The sequence below is a fragment of the Somniosus microcephalus genome, unplaced genomic scaffold (genome assembly GCF_052327205.1).
Source record: "Somniosus microcephalus isolate GS21.2 unplaced genomic scaffold, FLI_Smic_1.0 unresolved_chr3, whole genome shotgun sequence".
Classification (NCBI taxonomy): domain Eukaryota; kingdom Metazoa; phylum Chordata; class Chondrichthyes; order Squaliformes; family Somniosidae; genus Somniosus; species Somniosus microcephalus.
This window is the reverse complement of record NW_028225181.1, coordinates 315,652-330,535: the sequence shown is the minus strand read 5'-3', so window position 1 is coordinate 330,535 and position 14,884 is coordinate 315,652. Positions and strand designations below refer to the sequence as shown.

Below are 14,884 nucleotides of genomic sequence, written 5' to 3'. Positions count from 1 at the left end.
CTGACAATGGACCACAGTTTGTGTCTGAAGAGTTCCGGAGGTTCTTAAAGAACAATGGTGTTAAGCATTACACATCTGCTCCATATCATCCAGCCACTAATGGATTGGCCGAGAGGTTTGTCCAAACATTCAAGAAGGCTATCAAGGCAATGTGTAATGAAGATATACCCCTACAACACAAGGTGGACAACTTCTTGTTTGCCTACCGGAATGCGACACATGCGGTTACCAACCAAACTCCAGCCATGATGTTCTTCAATCGAAGACTACGATGCCGCTTGGATTTGGTTAAGCCAAACGTCCGAAGAGATGCGGAGAACAGGCAGTTTTAGAATATGAATGAAAGGCCGACCAGGAGTTTTAAGGAAGGTCAACCAGTTTTGGCCCGGGACTACCGCACTGAGAAATGGCAGCCAGGAACGATTTGTACACGACAAGGACCTCTCATATATACCGTGGACGTTGGGGAGAGCATTGCAAGACGCCATGCTGACCAGATTCTAGAGTCACTGGAAAACGTCAACTCCACACCACGATCTGATACACCTGGTAATGAAATCGACGTTCCAATTGCAGCTACCGCAGAACCGGTAATATTGGAAGCAGAGGAAACAAACGACGACATAGATTCCGACTCAACATTGCCAGCAGAACCTGATACTCCAAAGAGGCGTTATCCAGACAGAATTAGGAAGGCTCCTCAAAGACGGAACTTATAATTGCTTAAACTTAACCAATGTATCTAGCAACAGTAATTGTGATTGTAATTCATTATCATTAGTTGTTAAATGAATGTTATGTACTGTTTATCTAAAAGGGGAGGAATTGTTGTGTATGTACCTTTAAGAGAATAATTGGTCTCAGACTGCAGTACCGGCAGTGACCACCTCTGTATAAAAGGTGCTAGAGAGCCTCTGTTGGTTAGATTTGTTTATGCCTTTCACCAGTAAACAACTCTTTGTTTCTCTCCTGCTAGTCCGTTTCTCAATCATTCACGGACTTAACACTTGTAATAAGGGAACAGCTATAATCATGGGGAATTTTAACTTTCTTATTGACTGGACTAATCAAATTGGGCATGGCAGCATTGAGGTAGAGTTCATAGAGTGTATTAGGAACGGGTTCCTTTAGCAGTATCTAACTGAACCAACCAGGGGGCAGGCAATCTTAGATCTAGTCCTGTGTAATGAGACAGGATTAATAAAAAATGTCCTATAAAGGATCCCCTTGGAATGAGTGGCCATAATATGGTTGAATTCCAAATTCAGTTTGAGGGTGAGAGAGTTGGACCTCAAACCAGCGTACTAAGCTTAAATAAAGGAGACTATGAAGGTATGAGAGTAGAATTGACTAAAGTGGACTGGGAAAACAGATTAAAGTGTAAGATGGTACAAGAGCAGTGGTCTACATTCAAGGAGATATTTCACATCTTTCAAGATAAATATATTCCACTGAGGGGAAAGGGGAGTAAAAGAAAAGACAGCCATCCGTGGCTTAGTAAAGTAATAAAGGATAGTATTCGACTGAAAACAAGGGCATATAAATTAGCCAAATCTAGTGGGAGGAGAAAAGATTGGGAAGCATTTAAAAGCCAGCAAACAATAACTAAAAGATTAATTAAGAAAGGGAAGATAGATTATGAAAGTAAACTAGCAAAAAATATAAAAACAGATAGCAAGATTTTCTACAGCTATATAAAAAGAAAAAGGGTGGCAAAAGTGAACGTTGGTCACTTAGAGGATGGGACCGGGAAACTAGTGGTGGGGAACATGGAGATGGCAAAGACGCCGAACAAATATTTTGTATCAGTCTTTACAGTAGAGGACACTAAAAATATCCCAACACTGGACAAACAGGGGGCAATTGGGGGGAGGAGCTAAACACGATTAAAATCACAAAAGAGATGGCACTCAGTAAAATAATGGGACTTTAGGCGGATAAATCCGCCAGACCTGATGGCCTACATCCTAGGGTCTTGAGAAAAGTTGCGGTAGGGATTGTGGGTGCATTGTTGATCATTTTCCAGAACTCCCTGGACTCAGGAATGGTCCCGGCAGATTGGAAAACTGCTAATGTAACACCCTTATTTAAGAAGGGAAGTAGACAAAAAGCTGGAAACTATAGACCAGTTAGCCTAACATCTGTGGTTGGCAAAATGTTGGAGTCCATTATTTAGGAAACAGTATCAGAGCATTTGGATAAACATAATTTAATAGGACAGAGTCAGCATGGTTTTACGAAGGGGAAGTCATGTTTGACAAATTTGCTCGAATTCTTTGAGGATGTAACATACAGGGTGGATAAAGGGGAACCAGTGGATGTAGTGTATTTGTGCTTCCAAAAGGCATTTGACAAGGTTCCACACAAAAGATCACTGATCAAGATAAAAAATCACGGGATTGGGGATAATATACTGGCATGGGTGGAAGATTGGCTATCTAATAGAAAACATGGTTTTACGAAGGGGAAGTCATGCTTGACAAATTTGCTCGAATTCTTTGAGGATGTAACATACAGGGTGGATAACGGTGAACCAGTGGATGTAGTGTATTTGGACTTACAAAAGGCATTTGACAAGGTTCCACACAAAAGATTACTGATCAAGATAAAAAATCACGGGATTGGGGGTAACATACTGGCATGGGTGGAAGATTGGCTATCTAACAGAAAACAAAGAGTTGGGATAAGTGGTTCGTTCTCGGGCTGGCAATCAGTAACTAGTGGTGTCCCACAGGGATCAGTGCTGGGACCCCAACTCTCTACAATCTATATTAATGATTTGGAGGAAGGGACCGAGTGCAAGATATTCAAGTTTGCCGACGAAACAAAGATGGGAGGGAAAGCAGTGAGTGAGGAGGACATAAAAAACCTGCAAAAGGACATAGACAGGCTAAGTGAGTGGGCTGAGATTTGGCAGATGCAATATAATGTTGGAAAGTGTGAGTTTATGCACTTTGGCAGAAAAAATCAAAGAGCAAGTTATTATCTGAATGGAGAGAAACTGCAAAGTGCTACAGTACAAAGGGATCTGGGGGTCCTGGTACATGAAACACAAAAAGTTAGTATGCAGGTGCAGCAGGTGATCGGGAAGGCCAATGGAATCTTGGCTTTTATTGCAAGGGGGATGGAGTATAAAAACAGGGAAGTCTTGCTGCAGTTATACAGGGTATTGGTGAGGCCACACCTGGAATACTGCATGCAGTTTTGGTTTCCATATTTAAGAAATGATATACTTGCTCTCGAGGCGGTTCAGAGAAGGTTCACTCGGTTGATTGCAGAGATGAGGGGGTTGACGTATGAGGAAAGGTTGAATAGGTTGGGACTCTACTCATTGGAGTTCAGAAGAATGAGAGGCGATCTTATCGAAACATATAAGATTGTGAGGGGGCTTTATCGGGTGGATGCGGTGAGGATGTTTCCACTGATGGGTGAGACTAGAACTAGGGGGCATAATCTTAGAATAAGGGTCTGCCCTTTCAAAACTGAGATGAGGAGAAACTTCTTCACTCAGAGGGTAGTAAATATATGGAAATTGCTACCCCAGAGAGCTGTGGAAGCTGCAACATTAAATAAATTTAAAATGGAGATAGACATTGTCCTTGCAGATAAGGGAATTAGGGGTTACGGGGAGAGGGCAGGGAAGTGGACGTGAGTCTAGATTCAGATCAACCATGATCCTATTGAATGGCGGAGCAGGCCCGAGTGGCCATATGGCCTACTCCTGCTCCTATTTCATATGTTCTTATCACCTCCAAGCTCCCCTCCAAGGCACACACCATTCTTACTTGGAAATATATCATCGTTCATTCATCGCCACTGGGTAAAATTCCTGGAACTCACTCTCTAACAGCATTGTGGTAGTCCGTTCAATACATGGACTGCAGTAGTTCAAGAAGGTGGCTCACCACCACCTTCTCCTGGGAAATTAGGAATGGGCAATAAATACAGGCGTTGTCAGCGAAGACCATATCCCATGAACAAATTAAACAAAATCTTAGTGAGCCTCGGATGAAATTCTTGGATAGATGCGGAAGCAGTTTGACCCACTCCGCCTATGGTTTGAAGTTCATGGACAGAGACAGGAGCAATGTAAACTAGGTGGCCCAGAGAATACAATTCCTGGACTCAGATAGGAACAGTGTAATATGGCATCCCTGTCAATGAAAATTCCAGATTGAGGCGGGGGAGTGGAAATCTAGGCGGTCCAGGGAACCTAATTCCTGGACTAATGGATGGTGAATGTAATCAATCCAGCCCTCTAATTCGAATGAGGTGTGAGTAGAGCAATCTGCGTGGACATGTGAATTTAATGCCTAGACTGAGGGAGGAACAGTGCAATCCAGGTGGAACTGCGAATGAAATACCTGGAGAGTGCCATCAGCAGTTTAATCTTGGTGGCCCTGGGAATTAAATTCCTGGACTGAGGGAGGAACAGTGTAACCTAATCTGCTCTGGGAATGAAATTGCTGGACTGAGGGAGGAGCAGCAAATCTTGGTAATCTGGGAATAAAATTCCTGGACTGAGGTGAGAGCAGTATTCACTAGGCGGCCCTACGATTGATTTTCCTGAAGTGAGGCGGGAGCAGTGAAATCAGTACGCCCCTGGGAATATAATCCATGGACTGAGGGAGGAGCAGTGTAATGCAGGTGGCTCTGGGAATGTCATTACTGGACTGAGGCTGGAGCAGTGTAATCTAAGCGGCACTGGGAACGAGAATTCCTGGACTGAGATGGAAGCAGATTACTGCAGGTTGCCCTTGCCATGGAATTAATGGTTTGAGGCGGGATCAGTGTATTCTAGGCTGTCCTGGGAAATAAATTCATGGTCTGTTGCGGGAGCAAAGCAATATAGGATGCAACTAGATTTACATTACCGGATTGAGGCCGGATTAGTGTAATCTAGACAGACCTGGGAATGCAATTTCTGGACTGAGGCGGGAGCAGTGCAATCTGGACGAGATTCAGGCTTGGGCTGATAAGGGACAAGTTAAATTTGCAACACACAAGTGCCAGGCAATGATTTTCACACAAAAGAGAGAGCCTAACAACCGCCCCTAGATAGTCAACAGCATTACCATCGCAGAATCCCCCACCAGCAAAATCCTGGATACCACCATTGACCAGAAACACAACTGGACCAGCTTCATAAATACTATGGCTGCAAGAACAGGTCAGATGCTGAGTTTTCTGCGTCGAGTGACTCACCTTTTGATTCACCAGAGCCTTCCGCCATCGACAAGGCACAAGTAAGGAGTGTGCTGGAATACTCTGCAGTTGCCTGGATGAGTGTAGCATCAACAACACTCAATAGGCTCGACACCATCCAGGACATAGTAGACCGTTTGGTTGGCACCCCACCATAAACATTCACTCCCTCCACCTTCGGCGTACTGTGGCTGCAGTGTGTACCATGTACAAGATGTACTGCAGCAACTTGCCAAGGCTTCTTCAACAACACCTCTGGAACACTCGACCTCTACCACCTGGAAGGACTAGGGCAGCAGGCTCATGGTAACACCATCACCTCCAAATTCCCCTCAACACCATCCTGAATTGGAAATATATCGCCGTTCCTTCATTGTCGATAGGTCAAAATCCTGGAACTCCCTTTCTAACAGCACTGTGGGAGTACTTTCACCACACTGACTGCAGCGGTTCAATAAGGCGGCTCACCACCACGGTCTCATGGACAATTAGGTATGGGCAATATATGCTGGCCTTGCCAGCGATACCCAAATCCCAGGATCAAATAAAATAAATCTTAGTGACCCTGGAATTGAAATTCCAGGATTACGGCGGGAGCAGCGAAATCTACACTGTCCAGGGGATGAAATTTCTGGATAGAGGCAGGAGTAGTGTAATATAGTCAGCCCTATGGTTGAAATTGCTTGACTCAGGCAGGAGCAGTGAAAAATAGACTGTTCATGGAATTACATTTCTGGATTCAAATGTGAAATGTATAATCTGGGCGGCCTTGAAAATGAAATAACTGGAGTGAGGCGGGAGCAGTGTAAAGTAGGCTGCCCTGGGAATTGAATTCCTTGATTGACGAGGTTCCTGTGTAATCTTGGCGGCCCAGAGAATTAAGCTCCTGGATTGAAGTGGGAGCAGTGAATTCTAGCTAGTCCAGAGAACAAAATTCCTGAACTCAGATAGGAGCAGTATATGTAGGCCTCCTACATTATTGGACTGAGGCGGGGACAGTGTAATCTAGGCAGTGCAAGGGATTTAAAATGCTGGACTGAAGCAAAAGCAGAGTAATCTAGGCGGCCCAGGGAATAACATTCTTGGACTGAGGAGGACGCAATGTATTCTAGCCAGCCCTCGGAATGGAATTACTGAACTGAGGTGGGAGCTGTGTAATCTAGCCAGCCTGGGAATGACATTCCTGGACTGAGGAAGCAACAATGTAATCCCGGCGGTCCAGGGAATAAATGTCCTGGACTGAAGCCGGAACAGTGGAAACGCGTCAGCCCAGTGAACACCATTCCTGGACTCAGGCCAGTGTGTCATGTGTGATTGCAATCTTTCCATCACTGTGTCCATCTCTAAGTTCCTGCCGTTTAGGAATATTTATTGATGGTGACTATTTTTGCCTTGTTAGTCTGGGTTTGAATACATCAGATAACAAGATTGGGGGAATCCAGCCTCCTCTCTTCTTTTATTCATATTGTTTCTGTCACTTTCTCCTCTTTTGTTCACTGGTTGTGTTTAATTCAGGAAGAGAAACTCCATTCTCTTTGATCAATCTCGGTATTTTATGCTCGGCTGAAATATTCCACATTCGGTCACTTTTAATTTAAAACTGTGTACAACATGCTAACCTAGGTTGTGTTGCAATAACGTGTTGATTTGACATTGGGTCACTGAGTGTGTTTGTTCAATGTCTGTAATTAATGCTATTTACAGTGAGGCCTAATTATATCGCTCAGGGATTTTGCTCTGCTATAAAGAAGGAGCTCCCTTCACTGTCTCACCTCACACAGTCAGCGCGCTGCCTCCAGCATAAAGACCACCAGCGACTCACAGACCGGAAGATATGGCTGTGCCACCTCCACCGCCCCCTCCGCCTCCCCCGCCCCTTCCTGATAATTGGCTTGAAAATGTGCGGATAGCTAACTTATTTAATGAAATACAAAAGATTTACTACCCAATCCTCGCTACTGTTGGAGTTCCGAGTAAGTTCAATGACCAGTTATGAATTCCATAAACCATGTTACACTGTAATATTATTCTTGCTATTTACAGTGTGACTTTATTCATTAATGATTTTCTGTGCTTGCATTTCTCGCATCATCTAAATCGTTTAAATGCAAGTCTTTCTTTTTATCAATGTTAATGCATGAGTTGTTGTATAAAAATACTCGGATTGCCTCGCTACAGTTGGTGCTCCTGTTAAGACTCTATATCTAATAATTAATTATGTTAGTTATGTTTAACAGATTTAATGTTCTTATAATTTCCTCCCCCACCCCGGCAGCCCTCGCTGCTGTTGGTGCCCCTGGTAAATCTCTGTATGCAGCTTTCAATTCTGTAAATAATGCTTAACTGTATTTCTCTCCTTCTTTCCATGTTCCTTGTCATTCCCCATGCTTTCCGCGCTGCTGTCCGCTATTGATTCTGTACGTGATACGGTGTTACCGAGTTTGCAATATTCTATGTTCATTTCAAGCAATGATATTGAACCCAGACTCTTTATTTAACGAATTTCCGTCTGCTATCCACACTGAACATTCCTAACAGATAAGAAAAATGTTTTCTTGGATTATGAAACTTTTCACGTAATGGCAAAGGTCTTCGACCTGAAACGTTAACTCTGTTTCTCTCTCTCCACTGGTGCTGCCTCACTTGCTGAGTATTTGCAACAGTTTCTGCTTTCATTTCAGATTTCCAGTATCCACAGTATTTTGCTTTTATTTTCGATTAATGATCGGAATGACTATTTAAACAGAGTCACAGGAAGAAAATCCTGGCAGGTCATATTCATATCTTTAAATGTGTGAAATATCCGCTAATCATTCAGTTCCAGTCACTGTCTCTTTTTCCACCAGCTCCAGTTCAGCATTCGTGGCACTGCTTCAGGTAGTTGGAACAGGATTACAAGGATAATTTACATTCTCATAAAATGTTCTTTAGCCAGATTTCAATACAGTAACGTGCAATCTTTGTTTTGAATTTACAATTAAGTCACATACCCGTCTGGCACAGTTCAGTGGATCTCTCAGTGAGACCCAGTGTGGTTCTCTATTGCCTCCTGATGTACTTCAGGATTAACAATCCCAGCTGAGGATAAGACAATCCTTTGATATTTTGTCCTCTAATATTCTCTGCACAAGGTTGGAAACCAACATGTGAAATGTACAAGGATAATTCTCTTCAATTTGTGTTCAGGTACTTTACAAAATCGTTCAGCAGCACTTTGCCTGTTGGATTATTCGTCTGAATTCGATGTTGTTAAATACATTTACTGAGGCATTTATTGCCAATGATAACTATGTATTGCAATTCAGAATCCATTTTTTTGCAATGTTATTTGGAAAATCTTCCTTTCAATGAGCTACAATTTGCGTATTTCAAGAAAAATGCGGTAAACTCAATCCTCAAAGCAAGTCTGACAGCCTAGTTGTCTTTATAACTGCAGTTCATTTGTATTTATCTTAACATGGTCGTATTACATCCGTACATTTTAAATAGAATTGACTGTAATTATTGCATGCCAAGTTTGCAGTTTCTGTGGCATTCATTTACTGTTCTATATATAAAGGATATTCAAACCAAGATCAGGAATCCAAGCGGGATTTCCGAAACCCGAACACAGGGCACAGAAGCGAACTGCACTGCTCAAATTGCTGACTGGTCCTGGGACACGGAGATCTGTAAGAGTAAAATAACATAGGAACATAGGAAGAGGTGTAACGCATTTAGCCCCTCAAGCCTGTTTCGGCATTTAATGAGATCATGGCTGATCTGCGACCTAACTCCTTATACACGACTTTGCCCCATATCCCCAAATATCCTTGGTTAACACAAATCTATCAATCTCAGCCTTAAAATTGACAATTGATCTAGCATCAACTTCAGTTTTGTGGAAGAGAGTTCCAAACTTCTACCAACCTTTGTGTGTAGAAGTGTTTCCTAATTTCACTCCTGAAAGGTCTGGCTCTAATTTCTAGATGGTGCTCCCTAGTCCTAGAATCCCCAACCAGGGAAAAGAGTCTCTGCCTATCTACCAATCTGTTCATCTTAATAACTTGAAAACTTCGATCAGATCACCCCTTAACCTTTTAGATTCTAAGGAATTCAATCGTAATTTGTGTAATTTCTCCCCATAACTTAACCCTTGGAGTCCGGGTGTCATTCTGGTAAACCTACGCTGCACTTCCTCCAAGGCCAATATATCCTCCCTAAGGTGTGGTGCCCAGAAATGCTCACACTACTCCAGGTGTGATCTAACCAGGGCTTTGTATAGATGCAGCATAACCTCTACCCACTTGTGTTCTCGGGCTTTAGATATAAAGGCCAGCATTCAATTAATGTTTTTGATTATTTTCTGTACCTGTCGATGATATTTTAATGATCTATGTAGATGCTCCCCTGCCTCATTTGAGCGCCACTCGTTTTAGCTTCTCACCATTTAGAAAGTACCCTGTTCGATCCTGATCATGTACAAATTGGAAAACCTGACATTTGAATTCGTTAAAACCCATTTGCCACATTTTTGCCCATTCACTGAATCTATCGATATCCCTTTGTAATTTCATGCTTTCATCAATACTGCCTACATTGCTGCCTAACTTTGTGTCATCCGCAAATTTGGATATATGACGTTCTATGCCATCATCTACGTCGTTAATAAAAACTGTGAATAGTTGAGGCCCTATCTGGTCCTGGGAATGTGTCACACTTTAGAGTCATTATTTTATTTGTTACTATTTATTTATTGACAATTTTATTGAGTCCCAGTCTCTGATACAATATTAGTTTCCTTGGGATTTCCGGCATGCTTCTTCCTCTACAGTAAATACTGAAACAAAGTCTGTTTTCAACATGTCCGCCATTTCCTTATCATTGACAATATCACAACTTTCAGTTATGAAGGGTTCAAATTTACTCCTGACCACCCGATCTTCATAATATAATTGTAAAATTTATGTGTGTCGATTTTGATATCCCTTACAAGTTTCTTTTCATAATCCCTTTTGTAGCTCTTAGTAACTGTTTTGTGACCGTTTGCTGTTCTTTGTATCTTTCAAATTCGCCAGGATCTGTGCTACATTTTGCATTTATATAGGCTTTGCCATTTATTTCCATGCTGTCCCTTACCTCTTTAGTCGTCCAGGGCTGTTTATTACAAATAGAGCTCTTGCCCCTCAGGGGTATAGACTGTTTCTGTATTAGCTGAAATTATTTTTTGGACATCCCCACCGATTGTCTGTTGTTTTACCCATTAACAGTTTTGCCAGTTTACTGTGGACAGTCTCTGCCTCATCCCGTTGAAGTCAGCCTTACCTAAACCTAGAATCCTAGCAGCGGTTTTGCGTATCTCTTCATTGAACTCGATCATGTTCTGATCACTATTAGAAAAATGTTTCATTAGGCTGTTAAGTAAATCTGGCTCATTACTCATTAATAAATCTAACATGGAATGCCCCTTGTTGGTTAAGAACCTATTGCTACAGAACACTATCCTGGACACACTCAATAAATTCACTACATTTCTGAAATGTGCTAATCTGCTTTTCCCAATCTATTCCTGACATACTCTAGTCCTTTGCATCCCTGGTACCTCACCTGATGCTTTATATATGCTGAGCTAAAGGTAGATCTATCATTTCATCTCTCAGTGAGAAAACAGCTGTTACTTTTATGTATGTATTTATTTCATTTCATTTATTGATTAATTATTCAGACAATAAAGATTTACAGATTCAAAGGTAATATAATTAGATTATATCAATGATCGTCGGTAATTAGATTCAGATTTCACCCCGAATTCCATTAAAATGCTGCTTTTGCTGCCAGCCTGATGTAAATCTTCACTGTTTATTACATTCCGCAGTTAACTTAGTGACCATTGTGATCCTGTCTCGGGGAAAGTGCGGTCTCTCCACATGTGTCACTCACTACCTGGTGGCCATGGCAGCGGTGGATCTACTGGTCATTATCATCGACCTGATATTGAGGCAGATTCCAATTACTTTTAAGAAACGATTTGCTCCTGTGTATTCTATCCCCGTGTGTAATATCCACGCCGTCCTGCTTTATGCAGTCACAGACTGTTCTGTCTGGTTCACTGTCACTTTCACCTTTGATCGTTTTGTGGCAATTTGTTGCCAGAAGCTGAAAACTAAATATTGCACTAAGAAAACGGCTGCTGTGGTTCTAGGAACAGTGACTGTGCTGAGCTGTTTAAAGAACGTTTTCTGGTATTTTATGTTGACAGATAAATATGTGCTAGAGAACACCCCCTGGTTCTGTGATGTAACACTCGAGGTTCAGTTTTCACCGGCCTGGGGGGCAATCGAGTTCCTTCATCATATTCTCATCCCGGGGGTTCCATTTGTTCTGATTCTGCTGCTCAATGCTGTCACCGTCAGACACATTTTAGTGTCCAGCAGAGCCCGCAGGAGACTCCGGGGTCCCAGCAGTGGGGAGCGTCCCAGAGACCCAGAGATGGAGAGCCGAAGGAAATCCATCATTTTACTGTTTGCTATTTCGTGCAATTTCATCCTGTTATGGTCTGTGATTATGGTCTATTCTATATATAACCGGGTGTGGCGATTGGTTGATTATATTGTGTCTCTACCTATATATTTTCCAGGTTTGGGACAAATGCTCCAACTACTGAGTTGCTGCACAAACACTTGCATTTATGCCGTGACACAGACTAGGTTCAGACAGCAGTTGAAAAATGTGTTGGAATATCCCTTTACTTTAATTGTAAAACTCATTAAAGAATGAGATGAACTGAAGAAGTTCCTGCATCAGAACGTATCCCCATCTCATATTCTGTCCAACCCAGTCTAACCGCAGGGCCAGTGATATATGTTAGTATTAGCACACTCACTGACACACTGTCTGCATCATAACCCAGCGGCTGAGACATCCTATGAAATGTAAAACACTGCCACTGACCTCAGAAATATTAGCACACTGAAAGTGGTAACTGGTTTATATTAACACACTCACTGGAACACTCTGATCATACTGTTATACTGCCAAACGCTGATAGTAATCAACAAAATACTCCCCCAGATCCGCTGCTGATATTTACAATGAAACCCCCGGTAAATATTAACCCAGTCCATGTTCAAATATTAACTGAATCACAGAACACCGCGCAAATATGAAAATACCGGCAGAGACATTCTTTGTGCAATGACATTCTCCAACACAACCACAATAAATATAAACACAAGCATAGAGACACATTTTTCATTGTATTACACTGTCATCGGTGTCCTGTGGAAAAATCTCACCCACTCTCTCGCCTGGCATGCCCCACATCACTCTTTCTCTCACACTCTATGTCTGCAATTGTAACATTTACTGCTGCATCAAAATTCCACAATGTACTGCTGCCCTCCCCATTGTAGCATTTACTGCTGCCTCCCAATTCCACAAAGTACTGCTGCCCTCCCCAATTGTACCATTTACTGCTGCCTCCCAATTCCACAATGTCCTGCTGCCCTCTCCAATTGTACCATTTACTGCCACCTCCCAATTCCACAATGTACTGCTGCCTTCCCCAATTGTACCATTTACTGCCACCTCCCAATTCCACAATGTACTGCTGCCCTCCCCAATTGTACCATTTACTGCTGCCTCCCAATTCCACAATGTCCTGCTGCCCTCCCCAATTGTACCATTTACTGCCACCTCCCAATTCCACAATGTACTGCTGCCCTCCCCAATTGTACCATTTACTGCTGCCTCCCAATTCCACAATGTACTGCTGCCCTCCCCAATTGTACCATTTACTGCTGCCTCCCAATTCCACAATGTACTGCTGCCCTCCCCAATTGTACCATTTACTGCTGCCTCCCAATTCCACAATGTACTGCTGCCCTCCCCAATTGTACCATTTACTGCCACCTCCCAATTCCACAAAGTACTGCTGCCCTCCCCAATTGTACCATTTACTGCTGCCTCCCAATTCCACAAAGTACTGCTGCCCTCCCCAATTGTACCACTTACTGCCTCCTCCCAATTCCACAATATCCTGCTGCCCTCCCCAATTGTACCATTTACTGCCGCCTCCCAATTCCACAATGTACTGCTGCCCTCCCCAATTGTACCACTTACTGCCTCCTCCCAATTCCACAATATCCTGCTGCCCTCCCCAATTGTACCATTTACTGCTGCCTCCCAATTCCACAATGTACTGCTGCCCTCCCCAATTGTACCATTTACTGCCGCCTCCCAATTCCACAATGTACTGCTGTCCTCCCCAATTGCACCATTTACTGCCACCTCCCAATTCCACAATGTACTGCAGCCCTCACCAACTGTACCATTTACTGCAGCCTCCCAATTCCACAATGTACTGCTGCCCTCCCCAATTGCACCATTTACTGCCACCTCCCAATTCCACAATGTACTGCTGTCCTCACCAACTGTACCATTTACTGCAGCCTCCCAATTCCACAATGTACTGCTGCCCTCCCCAATTGCACCATTTACTGCCTCCTCCCAATTCCACAATGTACTGCTGCCCTCCCCAATTGTACCATTTACTGCCGCCTCCCAATTCCACAATGTACTGCTGTCCTCACCAACTGTACCATTTACTGCAGCCTCCCAATTCCACAATGTACTGCTGCCCTCCCCAATTGCACCATTTACTGCCGCCTCCCAATTCCACAATGTACTGCTGCCCTCCCCAATTGTACCACTTACTGCCTCCTCCCAATTCCACAATGTACTGCTGCCCTCCCCAATTGTACCATTTACTGCCACCTCCCAATTCCACAATGTACTGCTGCCCTCCCCAATTGCACCATTTACTGCCTCCTCCCAATTCCACAATGTACTGCTGCCCTCCCCAATTGTACCATTTACTGCCACCTCCCAATTCCACAATGTACTGCTGCCCTCCCCAATTGCACCATTTACTGCCTCCTCCCAATTCCACAATGTACTGCTGCCCTCCCCAATTGTACCATTTACTGCCACCTCCCAATTCCACAATGTACTGCTGCCCTCCCCAATTGTACCACTTACTGCCTCCTCCCAATTCCACAATGTACTGCTGCCCTCCCCAATTGCACCATTTACTGCCTCCTCCCAATTCCACAATGTACTGCTGCCCTCCCCAATTGCACCATTTACTGCCTCCTCCCAATTCCACAATGTACTGCTGCCCTCCCCAATTGCACCATTTACTGCCTCCTCCCAATTCCACAATGTACTGCTGCCCTCCCCAATTGTAGCATTTACTGCCGCCTCCCAATTCCACAATGTACTGCTGCCCTCCCCAATTGTAGCATTTACTGCCGCCTCCCAATTCCACAATGTACTGCTGCCCTCCCCAATTGTACCATTTACTGCCACCTCCCAATTCCACAATGTACTGCTGCCCTCCCCAATTGTACCATTTACTGCCACCTCCCAATTCCACAATGTACTGCTGCCCTCCCCAATTGCACCATTTACTGCCTCCTCCCAATTCCACAATGTACTGCTGCCCTCCCCAATTGCACCATTTACTGCCTCCTCCCAATTCCACAATGTACTGCTGCCCTCCCCAATTGCACCATTTACTGCCTCCTCCCAATTCCACAATGTACTGCTGCCCTCCCCAATTGTAGCATTTACTGCTGCCTCCCAATTCCACAATGTAATGCTGCCCTCCCCAATTGTGCCATTTACTGCTGCCTCCCAA

At 43.6% G+C, this 14,884-nt stretch overlaps 1 protein-coding gene across 1 annotated transcript; it reads left to right on the top strand.

Moving 5' to 3' along the window:
* Positions 1-6,991: 6,991 nt before the first annotated feature.
* On the top strand, positions 6,992-11,977 carry LOC147091162 (putative G protein-coupled receptor 139). The gene is made up of 2 exons (XM_085976663.1): positions 6,992-7,178; positions 11,060-11,977. Exons 1-2 carry the CDS (start codon positions 7,040-7,042, stop codon positions 11,959-11,961), a joined length of 1,041 nt encoding a protein of 346 aa, XP_085832789.1. The 5' UTR covers positions 6,992-7,039; the 3' UTR covers positions 11,962-11,977.
* The last annotated feature ends 2,907 nt before the right edge of the window (positions 11,978-14,884 follow it).

Excerpts from the sequence above, each read along its gene's own strand:
- LOC147091162 (XM_085976663.1), top strand. The coding sequence starts at position 7,040 with ATGGCTGTGCCACCTCCACCGCCCCCTCCGCCTCCCCCGCCCCTTCCT. Across the intron at positions 7,179-11,059 it reads CGCTACTGTTGGAGTTCCGA|TTAACTTAGTGACCATTGTG; the intron begins GTAAGTTCAATG and ends TACATTCCGCAG.